At 41.8% G+C, this 24224-nt stretch overlaps 1 protein-coding gene across 1 annotated transcript in view; it reads right to left on the bottom strand.

The window, feature by feature from the left end:
* Positions 1 to 22933, bottom strand: part of LOC137298806 (EGF-like domain-containing protein 2) — a 28946-nt gene extending 6013 nt beyond the window's left edge. Inside the window, exons 1-5 of the mRNA XM_067831079.1 lie at positions 22271 to 22933; positions 10176 to 10248; positions 9172 to 9300; positions 1704 to 1832; positions 682 to 908 (exon numbers count right to left, since the gene is read on the bottom strand). Coding sequence (XP_067687180.1) covers positions 682 to 908; positions 1704 to 1832; positions 9172 to 9300; positions 10176 to 10248; positions 22271 to 22933 — 1221 coding nt within the window. The remainder of the gene's footprint in view (positions 1 to 681; positions 909 to 1703; positions 1833 to 9171; positions 9301 to 10175; positions 10249 to 22270) is intronic.
* Positions 22934 to 24224: the final 1291 nt, after the last annotated feature.

Raw genomic sequence — 24224 nt, 5'->3', positions numbered from 1 at the left:
ACATCCGGGACCGAGGCATATTCTTTCTAAGGAATGGAGAGTTACGAGGAACTACTCTACTTAAATTACATTCAAAGTATTGGCAATGTTTCTGTTATAAAAATTAAATGCCAAAATGACAAATTGAAGCCTTCAATATGAAACTGGTACACATCACTCCATTTCTGAAAAGTAATGGAGCGAGCAGAAAATGGAATGATGTCACAAATGTAATTAAAAGGGGGACAGTAGTTGGAACAGGAAACAAATGTACGCGCGACACGTTACGAGCCTTAACTTGGACCAACTAAGAAACTATGTTTGTTTGTTAAACAACTTTTAACCAAAGTTGAGTAAAATTTTGAGATATACATTTCACTTTATTTGATTTACTTTATTGCTTAAAATGAGAAGCTTCGTGAGAAGCATGGCATCAGACCTGAGTGTTTCAACAATATGGCTCCGGTCTGTAATTTTATAAGTATTCGAGTCTGGACCAGACAACCCAGTGAACAAGTGCATGAGCAGCATCGATCTGCGCAATTGGGAACCGATCACATGCCTGACCACTCGATCCCGTTGGTAGCCTCTTACGACAAGCATAGTCCCCTCTTGTGGCAAGCATGATTTGCTGAAGACCTATTCTACCACGCATCTTGACGGGTTATGGAAAGGTAAAGACTTTGTATCGATACTACATACGTTTTCTGGTGGTTGTTGGTCAAAGCTGGGTGAAATGTTGCCACATTCTGGGTCTGTATTGTTTAGATCCCTAGCATAGCCTTCCCAGCCTTCCTTGCCGTTAGTTGGTGGTGAAACAGCCTCGAACGTGCACGTGTCTCTATTCCTCTCCTCGTAGATGAAGCCGTCAAAGTTGCCAAGCGGGTTGACGCCTACCAGCAGACTCCCCGACTTGCATTCCACCTGAACTTGAAGGAGAAGTCGACAATTAAATGATCTTGTCTGTACCTTGTTCAAGGCCAACCGAGCAGTAAATAATCGAGTCTGGATCAAGTAGCTGATATCTAGAGCGTCAGTCTCAATGAACAAGCAGATTATTGTTATAAGATGCTCGCCAGAAAGTAACCGAGATTGACATATTCAGTACACCATAAATTTCTCATGCACAAAACTCCCCTGCCGAGGAACAGCTAGTGACTTAGTGAGCTGCAGGGATCTACTAGTGACTAATGTTTTGTTAAGGATTTGGTAATATTTTGAGAATTGCTCGTGGTTAATGAGTTGATCTGTTTGATTGGCATTTTAGAAGCTGGTGGATAAAAATAATTCGTAATTAAAATAATTACTCGTGAGTTGTGTGTCCGTTTCTTTGATGCTCTGAATACTAAATACTCTGTTTACTAAATTGGCGTCATACTAACATTTTAAAGCTGTTGTCACGTAATGGCATCCAAAGACCACATTGAACGGAGGTGGGGTTGTGTGCATTGAAACAAGTGTACATTAAGTAATACTGTAAAAATCAATGAATCTTCTGCAAACTTAATGGTGTTTGGAAAAAAATTTACGATCAAGTATTACTGGTCATGGAGGTACCTGCAGACATTGAACATACTGCTCCGAACAACATCCGAGAGCTAGTAATCACAATTTCAACATAATTACCAACGTATTTACCAAGGAAATTCTCTATCTGTGAATATGTTAGTTTCTTTGTAGGTATTATTGAGGAGCTGTGAAACACTGTTCGGCTGACTACTCACATCTTCTGAAAGAGCAGTTCGCGCCATAGTATCCTGGAGCACACACACAGGTGGCATTCACGTCCGTCGAAACACATGTGCCCCCGTTTTCACATATGGTCTCATTACAACTGCCCCTGTTTATCTGACCTGTAAAACAAATGTTGCTAGAAATATATACTTGTTTAAAAAATTCGTTGTTATGGTTTTTCATGGCGTGTAATTGTTTCTCTGGATAAAATTGACACGGATGTGTTTTGTCCACACGGGTAACTTGTGCTTAGCACAAACAGCCTATCTTAAAAGACATGATGGCATGGCTCGTCGCTCCACCATAACTGTGGCTTTGACGCTGATGTCTATCTATGGCACGACCCTGAATATGTACAGTGTGTCATGGAAAATCATGCTTTAAAGCTTCATTGAAATAGACCCAACTGCAGCTTGAGAAGAATTTCTTTCAACAAGCCTGACCTTATCCTTGTCAATAAGCCAGTGGAGTTATTTATGTTGCTGAAATGTCTGCCCGGGCCCCTTTTGACAACAAGGTGCCATTCCGGGACGTCCGTGCCCCTCTGGAAGGATTTGATGTTGGTGAATCGACTTCTGAAGTATTTCAAACAAGCACGATGACTCATTCTTTGGTTCAAATAGTACTTAATATCAAACCTGTTTCTAAAATTAATGTTACAGTTTAAAACTGTTTCATACAACTGAAATAAGGTGAAAAATATTTGTTAAAAAGATATTGCTGTGACGTAATTATTACCAGATGTTCACCTTGTATTTTCTAAATAGGGTTAAAGAATCACAAATGAGTTTTTTTGAATTTGCTAAAAATGTTTTTTTTTCTGCGACAGTAAATGCCAAATATGACGATATTACTCAAACAGAGCATTCGTGTAACCTTCAGATTTGTATTATACGCCCGACGATGATTAAGGTTGACTGGCTATATGTAGATGCATTATTGTGTTGAAAGCCATAACGATTTATAATCACATTTCCCAATACATTTTGGCAAGTCAAAAAGCCGTCAAACCGATAATACTAATTCATGAATTTCTGTACTGCATCATTACAGTCCTATGGTTTGTTCGCTTAGCAAGGAAACGGCTTCCAGAAGAGAAGAGTCTATAATAATGACTTGAAAGATTCAGAAGAGAGAAGAATTTCAGGTTCTCGGGTAGACAGATCCATTTCCTGCCAAAAGTTGAGGTCTGAACTTTCGGTCTATGGTTTTTCCTTTCGTGAGCTCATGTCTCAGAAGACGATAGATGTTGAGTAGTTCATGGTGGCATGGTGGAACAATTTCGTGAAAACACTTGCATAGTCAATGCATCTAGCAACTAGTGGAGCTCTTCTAGTGTTGGAAATGCGATGCTAGACCTGTGATCCATTGGTGCTACTCTGGCATCGGTGTTCTGAAGACTTTAATCTGTTCTTCATTGTTACTGAAACGTAGACAATTACAATACTCCAATATGGATAAAGTAAGGGTTAAAATCCTTTTTGTACAGCAGGTTTGGTGAAGTATGAACGAAACTTCACGTTGTTTCTGAGATGATAGTTTTTTATCTGGCATTTTCAAGTGACACGGTGATTCAAATTCTGCTGTTCTTGTGTGTCTAATACCATGAACTCTGTTGTTTGTTGTCATGATTGGGTTTTAGCAGATCACAACACTCATTGATTGGTGTCATTGCAACATTGTTCAACCTTGGTCACACTTGCATCTGCTTTATTGAATGCGATGTACATCTGATTATCATAAACATCAATGATGATTTAGACCACGCTTGTCTGCAATCGTGCTGAGAGTAAAGAGTGTAAACAAAAATAGGACTTAACACTGAACCATGTAGAATTCCACAGTTGAGATGTTGAACTGTTTACAACCACTGACTGTTTCCAGTCGGCGAAATAGGAATCTCTCAGAGAATGTCATGATCTACGGTGTCCAAAACTGACGAAAGGTCTAGTAACACCTACATTACTACCCTGCTTTCATCAACAGCAGTTATAGTGCTGCACCCGAGGGCCGATCTGTGAACAAACTCACGTGTTTGAATCTCTCACCGTCACTGGTGATCTCCTTAATAGAAACTTCACATGAGATGAACAGTTCTCTTAACTACGTTGTTGGTACCTTATATATGGCGATATATTACATTTCTCGTGTTTTTCAAAGCAATAGCTTAATACCATAAATAATTTTAAAAAGTGCAGGAGATTATTTTTGTTAAAGCAGTCTTCTTGAACATTACGGAAAGGGGAGAGTGCTGCCGAATGATTATACTGATATTTCGTTCATGCCAATCATTACACATTACGCACTTTATTGTTGTCCGGTGTAAGAAAACATTATTCAATAATGCATATGTTCTGCCCGAACTTACAAAATATTGAAATATTGTGATTATTCCAAGAGTGGCAGCCACTATACCTGTGTGGCGAAGGTTACACGTCCAATACTGACAGCCGAGAACCAAATGACCTGTCTCAGGTATGAAGCCAAGGAGGACAAGAAATGTTGCCAACCCTTGACTGTAGCCAGAATACTAAATGCCAAACGACACATGCTCGTGACAATATGACAGTTGAACCCATCTCTGCAAATCTACATATTACATGGTCCCTTCATGCTTAATGTTACCCTCATCTCTGAAAGTCTACACATTTGGTGGTCCCTTTATGTTAAATGTTACCCTCATCTCTGAAAGTCTACACATTAGGTGGTCCCTTTATGTTAAATGTTACCCTCATCTTTGCAAGTCTACACATTACGTGGTTTCTTTATCCATAATGCTATACCCTTTTGTGCACGTGTACACATTACGTGGTCCCACTATCCTTAATGTTACCCTCATCTCTGCAAGTCTACACATTACATGGTCCCTTTATGCATAATGTTGCCACTATCCGTGCAAGTCCATACATTACGTGGTCCCATTATGCTTAATGTTACTCTTATTTCTGAAAATCTACAAATTACGTGGTCCCTTTATGCTTAATGTTACCACTATCCATGCAAGTCCACAGATTACGTGGTCCTTGTATGCTTACTGTTAAACTCATCTATGCAAGTCTAAACATTACATGGTCCCTTTATGTTTAATGTTACCCCCATTTCTGCAAGTCTACATGTTGCAGGATCCTTTTAGAGTGAATGTTACCCGTATCTGTGCAAGTCTACACATTACATGGTCCCTTAAGGTGACCGTTACCACAATCTTTGCATACCTACATGGTTCTATTTCAGACAGTTACCTGTGTGGCGAAGGTTACACGTCCAATACTGATCTCCGAGAACCAAGTGACCTGTCTCAGGGATGAAGCCGATTAGGACAAGAAAAGTTGCCAAAACTTAATCGTAGCCAGAATACTAAATGCCAAATGACACATGCTCGTGACAAGGTGACAGTTACCCTCATCTCTGCAAGTCAACACATTACATGGTCCCTTTATGCTCAATGTTACCACCATCTCTGCAAATCTAGACATTACGTGGTCCCTTTAGACTGAATGTTACCCCTATCTGTGCCAGTCTACACATTACATGGCCCCTTAAGGTTACCGTTACGGCAATCTTTGCATACCTACATGGTTCTGTTTCAGACAGTTACCCTCACCTACCCATTTAATGTATTTACGACTACAGCCAGTCATAGCTGTAAACTGCGTGACAATGTGCCAAAGAGCGGCTGTTTGTGTAAAGCTGAGATTGTGTTTATTGACCTCGACAATAGTCATTGTGGGGTTGAGATGCTGGGTGGCGATAACATAAGTCAATGATCGCTCTGTTTCCAACTATATGTTCTAAAATCACGATTCAAGCCTCATTGTGTTTGTGTCGGAAAAGGAGCACACAAATGGCCCTATCGAGTAGCTCCACCAAGGTTACTGATAACCTGCACACATAATTTATATGCCAGTTATCACGACAGCCACGCCTTTCTTTCATGCGTTATTGCTTTCACTTGCTCAACAGAACATTTGAATAGTGAAGGGGTCTATGTTGCCGTACTCACAGTGAACGAAAGGTTTGCACTGACGTCAAGATATCTGTTGAAATTGGTATGACTGATAATAGTGATTGCAGTTGCGTTGTGGGTTCAGCTGCGTTGTGGATACCTTTCAGGTAGATGCATAGCATTGTGAATCCACAAGCAGGTCAGCTGCGTCAGTAACGAGACTTTCACGTCCGATAGATCTGTTCGTCAACATCTGGTGTCACTTTCAGTGTTTGCATGTTGGTTTCCTCAGATGAATGATACATAAAGGAATCAACTGCCGTGTAATTTATTGCTATTATCTACTTTAACTATTAATGCCACTTTCCTAATCATAACATAGAAATGTTTGACCACCTATTTTCTAAACATCTCAGTTTAGTGCCCATATATGAACCCCAGGTAAAATGATCTGATGACATCCCCTGTTGGATCTCCCGGCCACCGGGATCTGAGGACATACTATGTCGGATCTCCCGGTCACAGGGATCTGAGGGCATACCATGTTGGATCTCCCTGTCACAGAGATCTGAGGACATACCATGTTGGATCTCCAGGTCACAGAGATCTGATGACATCCTATGTCGGATCTCCAGGTCACAGAGATCTGGGGACATACTATGTCGAATCCCCCTGTCACAAGGATCTGAGGACATACCATGTTGGATCTCCCGGTCACAGGGATCTGAGGACATACTCTCTTGGATCTCCCGGTCAGAGGGATCTGAGGACATACTCTCTTGGATCTCCCAGTCACAGGAATCTGAGGACATACCGTGTTGGATCTCCCGGTCACAGGGATCTGAGGACATACTCTCTTGGATCTCCCGGTCACAGGGATCTGAGGACATACTCTGTTGGATCTCCCGGTCACAGGGATCTGATGACATACTCTCTTGGATCTCCCGGTCACGAAGATCTGGGGACATACCCTGATGGATCTCCCGGTCACAGGGATCTGGGGACATACCATGTCGGATCTCCAGGTCACGGAGATCAGAGGACATCCTATGTCGGATCTCCCTGTCACAGGGATCTGAGGACATACCATGTTGGATCTCCCGGTCACAGAGATCTGAGGACATCCTATGTGGATCTCCCGGTCACAGAGATCTGGGGACAAACCATGTTGGATCTCCCGGTCACAGGGATCTAAGGACATACTCTGTTGGATCTCCCGGTCACAGGGATCTGATGACATACTCTCTTGGATCTCCCGGTCGCAGGGATCTGAGGACATACTCTGTTGGATGGCCACGTCACAGGGATCTGAGGACATACCATGTTGGATCGCCCGGTCATAGTTATCTGAGGACATACCCTGATGGATCTCCCGGTCACAGGGATCTGAGGACATACCATGTTGGATCGCCCGGTCATAGGGATCTGGGGACATACTCTGTTTGATCTCCCGGTCACAATAGATCCTTTCTGGTCTGTAAGGAGCTGTAGTTAGGGCTTGTATAGTTGCAGTGATCACGAGGAACAAATCTTCCTTACAGTGTATTACAGTATACCTTTGATACAACAGATACAATTTCGTCTTATTATTTTCCGTTTACTTGCGTTTTGTCTCACGCATCCATTGTTTTTGCATAATTTATGCGTCCACATTCTGATAGGTATGGGAGATAACGTTACACCGTGACCAGCAAATAAAAGGTGGGGAGCAAATATGACACATCACCTACACAACAACTGAATTATTCAGTGATGAGAGTATGATATTCCGAAAGCCTAAATCTTTCATTAAAGAGCAAAGACTCCTTAGAAAGAAAAGAGATTCGTGATACTCAGTGTTCGTCCTCGGTCACCGTTGAGGCCTGAGTCAGTCTTATACTGATCATTTCATACTGAACCAAAAAAGAAAGTTCACAAAATGTGATTTTTAAAAATAATGAATAATTTTCTTCTGATGATACATGTGTGTATACGAAATGGGATCCCTATCTTTCGACTCTAGAAAAACGTTAGCAAATCCCACTCAAACCCATACATTCGTCGTGCGAATGACGTTGGTGCCAAATCAGGTTTTGCACGTGCAGTCGATCACGTGATCTTCGCATCGAAGTTTTCTTCATTTGCACGTAGCTTTAAGACATGAAAAAACAGTTCAAACGGTACTTTAAATGCGACGATTGTCACATGTGCAACGTGAACGTAGCATGTTGCAAGTGTGAAGATCAGTTATTGACGTCACAACAGCAACGGGATGCAGCCGTCGTACTGTGTATGACTTGCGATGTCGTCTATAACAAACAGGCACCATTTCTGATCGCCCAAGGTCGGGGGGCCACGAGCAGCAGACCGTCAAATCGTCCTACGTCACCTACGTGACATATTTCTGCCGGCTACACGAACCAGGGCTGATATCGACTTTCCTCACAGACCATTCGGTTGGGGGCTGCCAAATTCTCGACGTCCATATCGTGGTCCAATATTGACGTCGTTGGACCCAGAGAGACTGGAATCGAGTCGTCTTTAGCAATGAATCCAGGTTTACCCTCAGATTCGCGGGCGGCAGGCATAGAGTCTGGAGACGACGTCGTGAACGGTATGCCCAATGTTGTGTACAGGAAGTTGACAGATTCGGGGACGGACGTTGCATGGTGTGGGGTGCTTTCTGTGGGAACAACCGTTCCCGACTTCTGGTCATTCGTTGAAACCTCACGGCTGCTGCTTACCGCGACCAGGTTACTTTCATGGCGGCTCTTGGCCCAGGGGTCTACAGTTCCAGCATGATAATGCTCGGCCGCATACTGCGATCTTGACATGAAATTTCCAGAATCCCCATCCAAGTGTTCACAAGCATCAGCCAGTGGATGAGGAGACGGTGTTTGGCAGTGGTGAATGCACGGGGCTGCCATACATAATATTGAACTGAGAAATTAGAATTTTTATTCTTGTGACTTGACATTATGTATACCCATTTATACCCATGATATACCACCAACGCCGTTACAGAATCTAAACTCTCAACGCCAACGATACAACACCAAGGCCGTCACACTATCCCACTTCTTTACGCCAGCGATACAACCCCAAACCCGGTGGTATGCAGGTGGAGGTAACCTGGTTAGAGGACTGGTCCAAGAGCATGTCAGACGCTGGTAGCGTCATGTTCCGGTATGACATCACAACAGACTGGATCTAATGACCATATAAGCAAGTATAACCGGTTGGCGCTGGGTCGACCAAACTGCTCTGTGCGTACGGATCCATCAGATCCACAACGACAAGGAAAGTCTCCAGTAAGCTCGTTTTACAGTCAGGTGTCTGAGACTGCAGGACATGGCCCTTGTAAGTCAGATGTCCAAGCATGTCACTGGGTGAACATCTCCAGACACAACCGTCGTGAGGAGTTAAAAACCTAACTGTGATAACTGTGCCTCTGTAATTGTGAATACAGTAATCACTGATTAAAATGTCAATGATGACGTTGTAAACAGCCAATATCAGACATCAAAATTACTTACTTGCATTAATCGAACAGTCGTATCCTTCAAATCCAGCCTTGCACGTACAATTTCCCCTGTCTTTTGAACAATCTGCCTCGTTCCTGCAGCCTTGTCCCCGACGCCGACAATCGAATGATGCGTTAATTACTGAAAGCACAGGTACTTATCATCGCCATTGTAAAATATAAAATCCGTAACAACTGGAACGTTTGTGAGTCGTTTTTTTAAATCTGGCGTCAAGCTAACGCGACAAGGTAGCCTATGTTTCTGATTAACTGCGGCTAGATACTTAAACATACAGTACGTTAAAAGATAAAATCCAAAGCAACAACGTGAAAACAGCCCAGATAAAAGACATACATGTATATGTGTGACTATTAAATTACATTGTATCTGGGCTGCTTTAACTTATCAACATATAAATTCTCATTTTCTAGTGTGCGTGTCCTATTAATTGTTTCAACGTACTCACACGCACAAGAAGACAAACCCAAACCACCCCTAGGGGACTATGGGGCGTCGTTGTACAAAACAAGCTTAGCAAATTTGCAACAAGGCCATTGTCAGTGTTAAAGTTAGGGAGTTAAGGTTACCCTTAGATCCAAGATCCCTTTAAGCAACGGCACCCATGTCAATAATGTGACCTCACAACGTTCCAGATCAGTCTATGGAAATGTTGATATAAGACAAATGTTATGGACAACAACTTCTGGATTTATTTTTAACACGTCTGGGCTAGTTCTAGCCCCTTCGTCAGGCCCTGTGGTCATTATCCACCTAACGAAGGTCATTATCCACCTAACGAAGGTCATTATTCACCTGACGAAGGTCATTATCTAGAACTAGCCAAAACGTGGTAAAAAATAAATCAAGAAGTTGTTATCCATAAGATTTGTCTTGTATTACCACACTAACTCCTTAATGCCTTTGTAGAACCGAATAGGGAATCTTGATATACTGTATATATACATAGTACTTGTTTGTATGTTGTGCGTGACACTAATCATTAAAAGGAAACTTACAAAAGACAAATCCAACAAGCAGCACTAGGTAGAGAAGGTTCCGTGGCGGGGACATTGTGCTGCGGGCTTCGATCTGTCAATAGACACAGTCACTTCTGCATCCAAATTAGACGATTGTTTACTTCCGACTTTATCGTGAGTTGGTGTTTATAAATGACCAAGGACACAAGAAAACACGAAACAATGAGCGTATGCTGCCTCATCGGTGGCATCAGAAACACATGAAGAGACTAATGACCTTTAAAAACCTCGGGGACGTAAGGAACTCCTCGAAATAGGGTACTGCATCGTTCTGAAACTTTGTCTAATTTGCGTCAAAATTGGGAAATGTCCTCCATAATTGTTTACTATAAAACTTTCAGGTGAGAAATCCGAACATGTTGTCTCATCCATTGTTGCTTCCTTATAGACAGGAAACTAACATAGTTGTCACGGCATTTAGAATTATGGATTAAAATCGTCAGGTTGTTCATACTTTTTATCTGTTGTCCCATTCTACGACAGAATGAAGCTTAAATAGTTTATTAACACCAATACTTTATTATACTCTAACTGTGAGATTCCCTTTTTATATTCTGAAAACAAGAAAGATGAACGTTCTGTATTCAGTTATATTCAGTGTCATATAAATGCACTAAGTAATTCACACATATGGCAATACTTTGATGACAAAATAAAACATAAAATTTCACATACCGACTATTGTGTCTCGAAACCACAGAAAGCCTCAGCAAGCTTGAAATCCGGACTAAACCCTGGTTTACGAAACGACGCGTAATAAAGCTTTCTTATGAACCTCACGAATGTGATATCAACATCACGTGACTCTGTCTCTGATTTCATTGGCTGTGCTTCAGCCTTCTATTATTTCTATTAATAGTTTATGATATAAATTCACCCACCTGCACGTTTGTTGAACACACGATAGTCGTCAACAATGTCAGAAACAAATGTTGAAAAATTGCATGCAATGAACAAACTTGCTGGATCTTAATTCTGTCAATAAAGAGGCTACTAAGACTAGCTAATATGTTCTTTAAAGCGAATTTATAAACACAAATTAAATGAAATACACAATGTGTGCAGTATATCATCATAGGGGTCCATGTATCAAGGACATGACCGTACACTTGTAACGATATACTGGGCACATCGGGAGACAGTGGTACATGGACACTTGTAACGATATAATGGCACATCGGGAGAAAGTGGTACATGGACACTTGTAACGATATAATGGCACATCGGGAGAAAGTGGTACATGGACACTTGTAACGATATACTGGCACATCGGGAGAAAGTGGTACATGGACACTTGTAACGATATGCTGGCACATCGGGAGAAAGTGGTACATGGACACTTGTAACGATATACTGGCACATCGGGAGAAAGTGGTACATGGACACTTGTAACGATATAATGGCACATCGGGAGAAAGTGGTACATGGACACTTGTAACGATATGCTGGCACATCGGGAGAAAGTGGTACATGGACACTTGTAACGATATGCTGGCACATCGGGAGACAGTGGTACATGGACACTTGTAACGATATGCTGGCACATGGGGAGACAGTGGTACATGGACACTTGTAACGATATAATGGCACATGGGGAGACAGTGGTACATGGACACTTGTAACGATATGCTGGCACATGGGGAGAAAGTGGTACATGGACACTTGTAACGATATGCTGGCACATGGGGAGACTGTGGTACATGGACACTTGTAACGATATGCTGGCACATGGGGAGACAGTGGTACATGGACACTTGTAACGATATGCTGGCACATCGGGAGACAGTGGTACATGGACACTTGTAACGATATGCTGGCACATGGGGAGACAGTGGTACATGGACACTTGTAACGATATACTGGCACATGGGGAGACAGTGGTACATGGACACTTGTAACGATATACTGCACATACACAGGGAGACAGTGGTACATGGACACTTACGGCGTATGTACATGACATATTCAGGAGGACACATCTTTACCTTGATCCACGTGTCAATAAATGTCTACTGGTTGAACACAATGTGAAATGAAATGGGCAACCTTATTCACACTTAAATTGCATCCAGTAATTTACCGATTTGTACTAGAAATAAGAGAAATCAGCGAATCATCATATCGGTGTCATATCTTGATCTGTGCTTAGAGATTCTGGGGAGTGGTTAAAGCGTTCGCTCGTCACTCCGAAGGCCAGGGTTCGATTCCCCACATGGGTACAATGTGTGAAGCCCATTTGTGGTGTTTCCCCGCTGGAATTTTCCTAAAGCCGGCGTACGCAAAACCCAAATCACTCACTCACTTGAAGATTCTGGAGAACACAGCCACCTTGCAGTCCAACAGGATCACACCACCTAGATGAGTCTGGTTGAGCTGGGTTTTACGTCACACCGTTTTTTTCCAACGATACAGTGACTAGATCAACTCTAGCGAACACGTGGCATCATCACTCCTTCACAGATACATGCTCATACGCCTGTAATATTCAGACCTCAGTGAAAGCTTTCACAAACGCACAGATGCTGATGACACTTTGGTACATATTGATGATAGTTCACTGTGCTGACATCTGCTATGCGTTCCCAAGGTGAACTCTCTCCATACCTTTAGATCAGTTTGTGGTAGCTACCACGTTTACGTCAGGCTCAACTAACCTTTTCGGGATTCTTAACATCATAACTGTTCGATGGTGATCCATAAATTAGCTGTCATTTTAAAGTCGAAGCATTGGGGGTCTTCATTTAACATTTATTTCTATATGTATTTTATTTCGTGTTATTTCAGGGCATATAACACATTCAACTCATGAGCAGTTCCGGGTATACAATACTATCAACACTGGTTTGGTACGATATGACAAGCAGCTCGCCAAGTCAGCGGCCATTGTCTTACGTGCTGTTTGTGAAGGCTAATGCTTACAATATACATAGGATGTCGTGACGCATACCCATCAGTCCAGCTGCAGGTCGGAGGTCATTTGATGGTCTGTTAATGCCTTTAACAATACCCTGACTAGGCCCATTGTCTAAGCACATACCGCGATGCCGAGATACACCTCATGACTGTTGTTCACGTGATAATGGGGGCACACCCTGTCAGGAGACTTGTAAACTGACTTTCTCCATGCCAATTGAAGTTTGAATGCGCATTACTGTGCCTTTGATGTGAATTTAGGAAAATACTTTTCCCACAATAACGCATGCCATTTGGTTAGAAGGATCTACAGATACGTCAGCTTGTACCCTTGGATGGACAATTCCAAGTGTCGTAGTGAAAAAGTTACGTTGCAGAACAGTCATTTCGCATTTCTACAACACAGAAGTAGTGTATTGTGATGAATGAATATTGTTGTGATGTTTCGCACAAAAATATAACATTACCGTTCACATGCATATGGACAATTGTTGACAATGTATGCGGCTATTTCGCAGAGGCTAGGTAAACTGTAATGTTTCAGCGATTATGGTTTACGTCAACGTCTCTTGTAGATATGGTAAAAAGGTTAGATTGGCAAATTTCAGGGAAAGTGACGTAACAGATAAAACAGATAAACACACTGTTTCAGGGTATTTTGTAGACCGGACACATCATAGGCTAACTTACACACCTCATTTTCATGTCATATTGTCTAATAAAAATGTACGTGTCCTTGGCTTCTGGCTGAATTGTCAGGTGGTGATATTTTGATGTAAACGTCGCTATTCATGTAAGCAGACGGACGAAAAAACACGAGAAGACATTAGCTGTGCAAATTATAACCGGTTTATCGGTATTTTTCGGTTCAGACATAAAATCGATACTTCTTGCTATACGTGGATCAAAAACAGGTATTTTGACAAGCATTCATACAATGCGCAGACAATGGTCTGGTGATGATGGTGATGGTTAATGATGATGGTTGTTGTCATAAATGATGATGTTGATGGAATGGTGTGGTGATGACTGTGATGAGAACTGTGATGAGGACTGTGATGAGGACTGTGATGAGGACTGTGATGATGATCATGATGATCATAATGACCATGAATGCTTTAAATATCTACTCATTAATGACCAGTGATCTGTGATATGTCTTGGCCACGTAAAGTAGCTGTCTAAAATGTCAGGGAAATGTTAGAGTTTGGAGAGACCAGTAACCACTGTCATGATGTGAAATTGTTTTAACCTTCTTCCATAGGTGCCACATATTATTTACAGTTCTTTTTGTCACGATTAAAAGTCAATTATTTGAAGGGCATTTAGAAGGGAAAAGCATAAGATAAAGTGGCAAACTTACGCTCCTGAACGTCGTGTTATTTACAAAAACGAATTTGGCATCCATAAGTCTGGCTTTTCTTATGATTAAAACTTTTTATTAAAGGTTAATCAAGCATGATGAATTTGCAAATTTGCAAATCAGCTCTAGATCTAGTATTATAAGCAGTCTTTTGTAACAAACACTTCGTGCAATATATTGCAATACAAAGTCATATTAAAATACATGCTGTCGCATCGCACTATATCGCAATATTAAAATTCTTTGCGATACTGTAGAACACTACAAGACGACAAGAAGGTGTGACGTTGATAGTAGTGTCTGCATAGTAAGTGGTTGACAGGTGATGATTCGAGTTTTATCACCTCGGACGATTACGAGAGTTATCCCCAAACGCCGTGCCATATCAGTGGGCAAGGCACCAGGACTTCCACGCCACAGTGATCGTGACTATGACATGTTCAGGTAAATGGATACATGACAATTGCATGAAACTTGGTTGTCACCATGAATCAGTAATCTTGATACATTAACCCATTGACAAAATCTTCTGTGTTAGAGAGTTAACTTGAGGCGCTGTCACCTGGGGTGTTTGGGAAAGATGCACAATATTTGTACCTTGTAACCCGGACTCAAAACAAGTTTAAAAATATTTACCTTAAATTCTTGTTTTAGAATTATGTCTGCTTTTCGCTGAAAGAATATCCAGAATGTACTAGTGAGTGAGTGAGTGAGTGAGTGAGTGAGTGAGTGAGTGAGTGAGTGAGTGAGTGAGTGAGTGAGTGAGTGAGTGAGCGAGCGAGCGAGTGAGAGTGATTGAGTGAGTGAGTGAGTTGTTTTACGCCGCCTTTAGCAACAATCCAGCCATGTCATGGTTTGGGACCGGTGAGGGGTACGCACATTGTACGCATTCGGGGAACTGAACCTGGGTTTACAGCGTGAGAGCGAATGCTTTAACCACAAGGCTACCTCACCGCCCCGGAACGCAATAGTCACAAAAACTACAAAATTTAGAAAATAGTATATTTACTTTCATTTCGGGGAACCTCCGTAACGGAGACGGTTAGATCTTTGAATGCGGGGCCTGCTTTTTAGTGTAGGTTCGATTTCCCCAAAATACTACAAATTGCTCCTCACTCAGAACAAAAACATGAACAATCAAACAACAACGAAAACAGAAAAATGAAGAATGAAATACGGGTGTTTCCTTCATTTACGTTTGCAGCAACCCATTTACAGCTACCCTGTCATGACACACCATTTCAGATTCCTCTGTACTGCAAGAAAACATGCTATGAAATAGCAAGACATTAACAGTCGTAACAAAGGAAAAAGGAATTGGAATTTCTACGTATGGATTACTGAAAATGATTTGTGCGTGTGACGCTTGTGCTGTGTGCTGGCGATCAGACGCCGGACTCTGCGAGTGTGGGTTCGAATCCCGAATGGGATTCAACCTGCCAAATGTACTAGAATCGGTGTTGTACTGAGAAAATATAATCCCAAATATGACATGTGTTTCATATATATGCTGCAAATTGCAATGTACTCTTTCATACACAGCACTCTAACTTGTCGCTGAGTACGCATTAGCAGGGAGATTATGTACAGTTGTAGAGTATCCCTGGTATTACATGGCGGCAATCACTGGTCTCAGGAAGCAGCACATGGGAGATAACTCACGTAAATGTGAACCAGGATTGGTCAGTGTATCAGCCGATCAATAGTGTCAGTAACAGAGTGTTCTGACTGTGTGCATAGACCAAGAGTGGCCTCCTTTACGTGTACATCCGTCCTTTTGCCTGTAGGACAACTTACACGCACATTTGAGTTCTGTACTTGGGTTAGTGTAAAAATACGTCAACTTCACACAGCCTGAAAGTTGTTCTAATTACCTAGAGATTGAAATGCGAGTGGATTAAGGTAAACGCCACAACTGGGCAATGTGTCTTTGGTGAACGTGGACTGAGGTAAACAAAAGGCGCTGGTGGATGAACAGCGCACATAAAATACTTGGTTGAAACTATAGATGTTGATAAAGTCGGTTTCATGTGACTGACAACAAGTCGTGTACACGAGTTATGGTAAAGATTAGACAAGATTACCAAGGTCATCTGTGTTCATGTAATGAGAGAACAGAACAGTGACGCATGGAAATATCACCACTCTCTGCCGAAGACGACTACAGCGTTGCATTTCGACGTCTGAGAATCCATCCATTTCCCGTTATTTGATGTGTTTTGTTTACCGTGTACACCTTCAGTAGTTGAAGGTCGCCGTTACCGGAACTGTATTGATGGTGTTTACTGAAGCAAGACAAAACACTGAGTTCCTGCTCATTTGTTCCTGACTCAAGGGGATGTTCGTGAACATTAAATAGAGAACCGAGAACAAAGGGCATAAACGTCATGGCAACATGGTACATGTCAATGCACAAATCCAATTGTTCACTCATGCATGTGTATTTGAAGGTGTAATAAACATTTCTGTAAGTGGCATCTGGACATTATGTCTACATGCGATGTTTGAGTATAGAGGCTCAAACCTTCCAGGTGATGATTGATAACAGTGTTAACATCGATACTGAAGGATCGCGTCAGTTACAATAAAGAAGTTGCCGATTCATTCAATATGTTCGTCTGTATTAACATGTTCAGAATATTATAACTATTTTTTCCCATTGAAGTAAAACATATTGTAATCAATATATATCATCGATGCAGTAGCGTTTAGGCATCTGATTTAACCTTTGTGCTGAGGTAGGCTAACAAATCATGCATGGTGATTTATGTGACATTATGTACTACCCACCAACAGTTCACTAGTGTAAATGCTGCCTACTTCAGTCAACTGTTCTCAACTAGACTTTGCAAAATATACAATACTGTTTAAAGGTACTGTTTACACGTGAGCTAATACATTGTATAAAAAATTCGTAACGCTGAAAAGATTATAGTCATCTGTTCAATAAATGATGGAACTCACTTAAACTTAATTCTTAACAAAACTGTACAGCAAAACGCAACTGTTCACATGCACGGTATTTGCACATGCCTTTCAACGATGAGATGTATAATAAGGTTACCGTTGATTCCCCTAGGTTAGTGGAGAAATCCGAGCAATCCATCTTTGATGCAACCATGTATACATATACATAACATAAAGTGAGTGCTTCGGGTGAGTCTAAACTGTTGATAGGTAGTAAGTATATAGATATTACTAAACGAGTGTCTGTTCGATACCATTTATCTTCCACCTCGTATTAAGATAAATGGTAAATATATTTCTTACACACCAGAAAAACGCACCATTTTACGGTCGAATTGATACAAATGTCATATTGTCTCATCATAGCTGCTCAATGATACAGAACATGAATGACTGACGTCACTTGGCTTCTTAGTGACAACTTATCCCCAAGGTGACCCTCCCCCAAAGGTTTCTACCACATCTTCGAGTCATTAAGGCAACAGTGATCATTATTAAAACCACAGACATTTTATTAAATGATGATGCTACCACGCAGATGTGGATGACTTTGATTTGTCGTGACATAAGGTGTAAGAAATCCCCTCAGAACCAGCAAGATATGAAATTATAAAAAAATGAGCAAAAACAAAGGCAAGGTACAAAAGATTCACAAGCGAGATTTTATTTACAATGCAACTGAGTCAAATCTAAAGTAATGGGTCACAAATATAATATCACCTCACCAAAGTCTTGGTGTGAGAGTGAGAAACAGTTATGCAGAATGTAACACAGCGAGCGGTCAGGAAGCGGGTATGTAGGTCAAGCGTCAACAATGCCAGTTTGATGTTACTCCAGTTAATGTGTGTCCGCAGTCAACAAGACAACCAGCCCTTATATACAAAGTCACCGATTCTTGAATATTCGAGAACATATGACCATCGCCACTAACGTAGAATTCTCTAGTAGTCTCCCGGAAGTCAACAATTAATCAAGGGAGGCACCTCTAGAGCACTTCCTTTAAAGGTCTGCAGCCAAAGTACGAAATGTACTGACCATTTATGACACGAAATGTGACCACATACAACAATCACTCAAAAGTCGAAACAATGTGGCCCAATAATGATTATTACTTAATCAATAATACAATTTACAGAAATACACACTCTCGTAACATGTGGGCCAGTTTACATTTAATGTTATCCCATCTACTGGAGCCAAAACTACTCAGTGTGTGTAATTAGATGTAATTACATGCTTGAATGTGACATTGCCCGTTTTCGCCGGGGTGCACCCTCCTCCTTTTCCCGAGCCAGAAACGGCATGTTACAGAGTTGTCAGTATGAGATGTGAGTTGATTACATCCTGAATGCTATTCAGACATGAACTTCACATTTTCATGCATCGAAGGAACATCTTAAAAGCAAGGACTTGTGTGTAAATATATTAACCGTACAATCTCGAACAACAGAATGGACATTGTCGCCATTTGCACTGATGAAGCCTTGTAAACGTTCCATGGTTTACTTTGTTTCAGCGAGTGTGTGTTGCTTATGATTGTCATGAGTGAATTTGATATTAGAGTCATACCGTAGTTCGGAGAGGGTCTTTATCGAAAGAAACATCACGTTTATCACTGAAAAGTGTCAACTTCATCAAATCACAACGAAACGAGGCAAGTGGATACCCCATTGGACAGGGACTGACGTTATCGTGTCAGTAATATTTGTAGGACAGTGCATGACTCTTGTCGCATCTCATCAGTATAAGTACCAATGTTGTGCACTTGTCGTATTTCATCAGTATAAGTACCAATGTTGTGCACTTGCCACATCTCATCGGTATAAGAAACCAATGTTGTGCACTAGTCGCACCTCAGCAGTGTAAGTACCAATGTTCTGCACTTGTCGCATCTCAGCAGTATAAGTACCAATGTTGTGCACTTGTCGCATCTCATCAGTATAAGTACCAATGTTGTGCACTTGTCGTATTTCATCAGTATAAGTACCAATGTTGTGCACTTGCCACATCTCATCGGTATAAGTAACCAATGTTGTGCACTAGTCGCACCTCAGCAGTGTAAGTACCAATGTTGTGCACTTGTAGCATCTCATCAGTATAAGTACCAATGTTGTGCACTTGTCATATTTCATCAGTATAAGTACCAATGTTGTGCACTTGCCGCATCTCATCAGTATAAGTAACCAATGTTGTGCACTAGTCGCACCTCAGCAGTGTAAGTACCAATGTTGTGCACTTGTCGCATCTCAGCAGTATAAGTACCAATGTTGTGCCCTTGTCGCATCTAAGCAGTATAAGTACCAATGTTGTGCACTTGTCGCATCTCAGCAGTATAAGTACCAATGTTGTGCACTTGTCGCATCTCAGCAGTATAAGTACCAATGTTGTGCACTAGTCGCACCTCAGCAGTGTAAGTACCAATGTTGTGCACTTATCGTATCTCATCAGTATAAGTACCAATGTTGTGCACTTGCCACATCTCAGCAGTATAAGTAACCAATGTTGTGCACTTGTCGCATCTCTGCAGTATAAGCAACCAATGTTGTGCGCTTGTTCCATCTAAGCAGTGTAAGTACCAATGTTGTCCACTTGTAGCATCTCATCAGTATAAGTACCAATGTTGTGCACTTGTCGCATCTCAGCAGCGTAAGTACCAATGTTGTGCACTTGTCGCATCTCAGCAGTATAAGTACAAATTCTGTGCACTTTTCGCATCTCATCAGTGTAAGTACCAATGTTGTGCACTTGTCGCATCTCAGCAGCGTAAGTACCAATGTTTTGCCCTTGTCACATCTCTGCAGCGTAAGTACCAATGTTGTGCCCTTGTCGCATCTCATCAGTATAAGTACCTATGTTGTGCACTTGTCGTATTTCATCAGTATAAGTACCAATGTTGTGCACTTGCCACATCTCATCAGTATAAGTACCAATGTTGTGCACTAGTCGCACCTCAGCAGTGTAAGTACCAATGTTGTGCACTTGTCGCATCTCATCAGTATAAGTACCAATGTTGTGCACTTGCCACATCTCAGCAGCATATAAGCAACCAATGTTGTGCACTAGTCGCACCTCAGCAGTGTAAGTACCAATGTTCTGCACTTGTCACATCTCATCAGTATAAGTACCAATGTTGTGCACTTGTCGCATCTCATCAGTATAAGTACCAATGTTGTGCACTTGTCGTATTTCATCAGTATATGTACCAATGTTGTGCACTTGCCACATCTCATCGGTATAAGTAACCAATGTTGTGCACTAGTCGCACCTCAGCAGTGTAAGTACCAATGTTGTGCACTTGTCGCATCTCATCAGTATAAGTACCAATGTTGTGCACTTGTCATATTTCATCAGTATAAGTACCAATGTTGTGCACTTGCCACATCTCATCAGTATAAGTAACCAATGTTGTGCACTAGTCGCACCTCAGCAGTGTAAGTACCAATGTTGTGCACTTGTAGCATCTCATCAGTATAAGTACCAATGTTGTGCACTTGTCACATCTAAGCAGTATAAGTACCAATGTTGTGCACTTGTCGCATCTCAGCAGTATAAGTACCAATGTTGTGCACTTGTCGCATCTCAGCAGTATAAGTACCAATGTTGTGCACTAGTCGCACCTCAGCAGTGTAAGTACCAATGTTGTGCACTTATCGTATCTCATCAGTATAAGTACCAATGTTGTGCACTTGCCACATCTCAGCAGTATAAGTAACCAATGTTGTGCACTTGTCGCATCTCTGCAGTATAAGCAACCAATGTTGTGCACTTGTCGCATCTCAGCAGTGTAAGTACCAATGTTGTCCACTTGTAGCATCTCATCAGTATAAGTACCAATGTTGTGCACTTGTCGCATCTCAGCAGCGTAAGTACCAATGTTGTGCACTTGTCGCATCTCAGCAGTATAAGTACCAATGTTGTGCACTTTTCGCATCTCATCAGTGTAAGTACCAATGTTGTGCACTTGTCGCATCTCTGCAGCGTAAGTACCAATGTTGTGCCCTTGTCACATCTCTGCAGCGTAAGTACCAATGTCGTGCCCTTGTCGCATCTCATCAGTATAAGTACCTATGTTGTGCACTTGTCGTATTTCATCAGTATAAGTACCAATGTTGTGCACTTGCCACATCTCATCGGTATAAGTAACCAATGTTGTGCACTAGTCGCACCTCAGCAGTGTAAGTACCAATGGTGTGCACTTGTCACATCTCATCAGTATAAGTACCAATGTTGTGCACTTGTCATATTTCATCAGTATAAGTACCAATGTTGTGCACTTGCCACATCTCATCAGTATAAGTAACCAATGTTGTGCACTAGTCGCACCTCAGCAGTGTAAGTACCAATGTTGTGCACTTGTCGCATCTCAGCAGTATAAGTACCAATGTTGTGCACTTGTCGCATCTCAGCAGTATAAGTACCAATGTTGTGCACTAGTCGCACCTCAGCAGTGTAAGTACCAATGTTGTGCACTTATCGTATCTCTGCAGCGTAAGTACCAATGTTGTGCACTTGTCGCATCTCAGCAGTGTAAGTACCAATGTTGTGCGCTTGTCGCATCTCTGCAGCGTAAGTACCAATGTTGTGCGCTTGTCGCATCTCTGCAGCGTAAGTACCAATGTTGTGCACTTGTCGCATATCTGCAACGTAAGTACCAATGTTGTGCCCTTGTCGCATCTCTGCAGTATAAGTACCAATGTTGTGCCCTTGTTGCATCTCAGCTGTGTAAGTACCAATGTTGTGCACTTGTCGTATCTCATCAGTATAAGTACCAGTGTTGTGCACTTGCCACATCTCATCAGTATAAGTAACCAATGTTGTGCACTAGTCGCACCTCAGCAGTGTAAGTACCAATGTTGTGCACTTGTCGCATCTCAGCAGTGTAAGTACCAATGTTGTGCACTTGTCGCATCTCTGCAGCGTAAGTACCAATGTTGTGCGCTTGTCGCATCTCTGCAGCGTAAGTACCAATGTTGTGTACTTGTCGCATATCTGCAACGTAAGTACCAATGTTGTGCCCTTGTCGCATCTCTGCAGTATAAGTACCAATGTTGTGCCCTTGTTGCATCTCAGCTGTGTAAGTACCAATGTTGTGCACTTGTCGCATCTCTGCAACGTAAGTACCAATGTTGTGCACTTGTCGCATCTCAGCAGTGTAAGTACCTTTGTTGTGCTCTTGTCGCATCTCATCAGTGTAAGTACCAATGTTGTGCTCTTGTCGCATCTCAGCAGTGTAAGTACGAATGTTGTGCCCTTGTCGCATCTCTGCAGTGTAAGTACCAATGTTGTGCACTTGTCGCATCTCTGCAGCGTCAGTACCAATGTTGTGCTCTTGTCGCATCTCATCAGTGTAAGTACCAATGTTGTGCTCTTGTCGCATCTCAGCAGTGTAAGTATCAATGTTGTGCCCTTGTCGCATCTCTGCAGTGTAAGTACCAATGTTGTGCACTTGTCGCATCTCTGCAGCGTAAGTACCAATGTTGTGCCCTTGTCGCATCTCAGCAGTATAAGTACCAATGCTGTGCCCTTGTCGCATCTCAGCAGTATATTTTTCAGTGGATTTTACTCAGGAAAGTAGTCCGTCATAACTTGGCCGAAGGCCATTAGTTTGGAGTAACGATAGCGAATCGCATTATTAAAAATTGATCTCACACATATGTGTGATACCAGTTTTCTCACATTGGTTTCTTACTCCCGGATGTCTAAGGATGCGGTGTTATTCATTGTGCAATATGCTCCAGATGTATAACGTAGAACAGTAGGGTGCAAACCAATGTACTTTCGCCTTTACTGTTTTGATCCAGAGAGCTGGGAAATATTGGCCCATTTTTCTTACGTATGAAAGCAGAGGACGCCCTTGCCTCTCATCTCAGATTGTACTTTAAGTTATAAGAAGGCCAGAGACCATTCTTATTCAGGGTCTGGAGTGGGGTGGGGGAGTGGGGTGGAGCCGTTAGCAGTTCCTGTACATTTTCGATTGAACAGAAAGGACGCGTGTCGCCATTTGCACTCATAAACGTTTCAAACGTTCCACACTGTACCTGTACAGTCAGTCTAGGGTTATTTTGGAGACTCGGTCGGCCATTGCTGCAGCAGAGTGAATATCAAGAATCTTGAAACACTTTGCTTTTTGCCTAAACTGCTTTTTGTAATGCCAACATAATACCTTTGTAGCAATCATCAGGTAAGGTGAGCCGTTGGTTCCAAATGCATTCCCTTACTTCAAATACTCAATAACACCCGGAAATTGGCCAACACATGATGTTTATCTCCTAAGTGCTATATCTTATCCAACAGTGTTGGGGATGGTGGGCTATGTTTGAACCTACCAGATTTAGACGGAATATTAAAGGGATAAATTCATGGATCTGATAAATGCCAAGGTGTTCAGATGTGGTTCACATGAATATTTCCAGTACACCTGTCCCGACTTGTCAGTGATCTCGTATGTTAATCCACGTATACACTTACTTGATTGTGTTGCATGACACAGTCACATTCACGTGTGAGGCTGTGGTTACTGGGAAGACAAATACTTATACTTTATTGATCAGGGAATCACAGTTAAGGAATTTTCAATTGTGCACATCTGTACTGCAGTACCATTTCCTCCAAAAAGTCATACACAGATTCCATATTGTAAACGTTAAGAACGTCGACCGTTTTCGACGGTATCCTACACATTACAGAAGTATACGTAAAGGAAGCCGACTTGTATACATGGGGTAGCTAAATCAAGAACGCAATGTAGGTGGAAATACACGACCTTGTGGAACTCCCATCCACAC

Source organism: Haliotis asinina, chromosome 10, assembly GCF_037392515.1.
Source record: "Haliotis asinina isolate JCU_RB_2024 chromosome 10, JCU_Hal_asi_v2, whole genome shotgun sequence".
Classification (NCBI taxonomy): domain Eukaryota; kingdom Metazoa; phylum Mollusca; class Gastropoda; order Lepetellida; family Haliotidae; genus Haliotis; species Haliotis asinina.
Note: the sequence above shows the minus strand (reverse complement) of the source record. Positions and strands in the feature narration are given on the sequence as shown.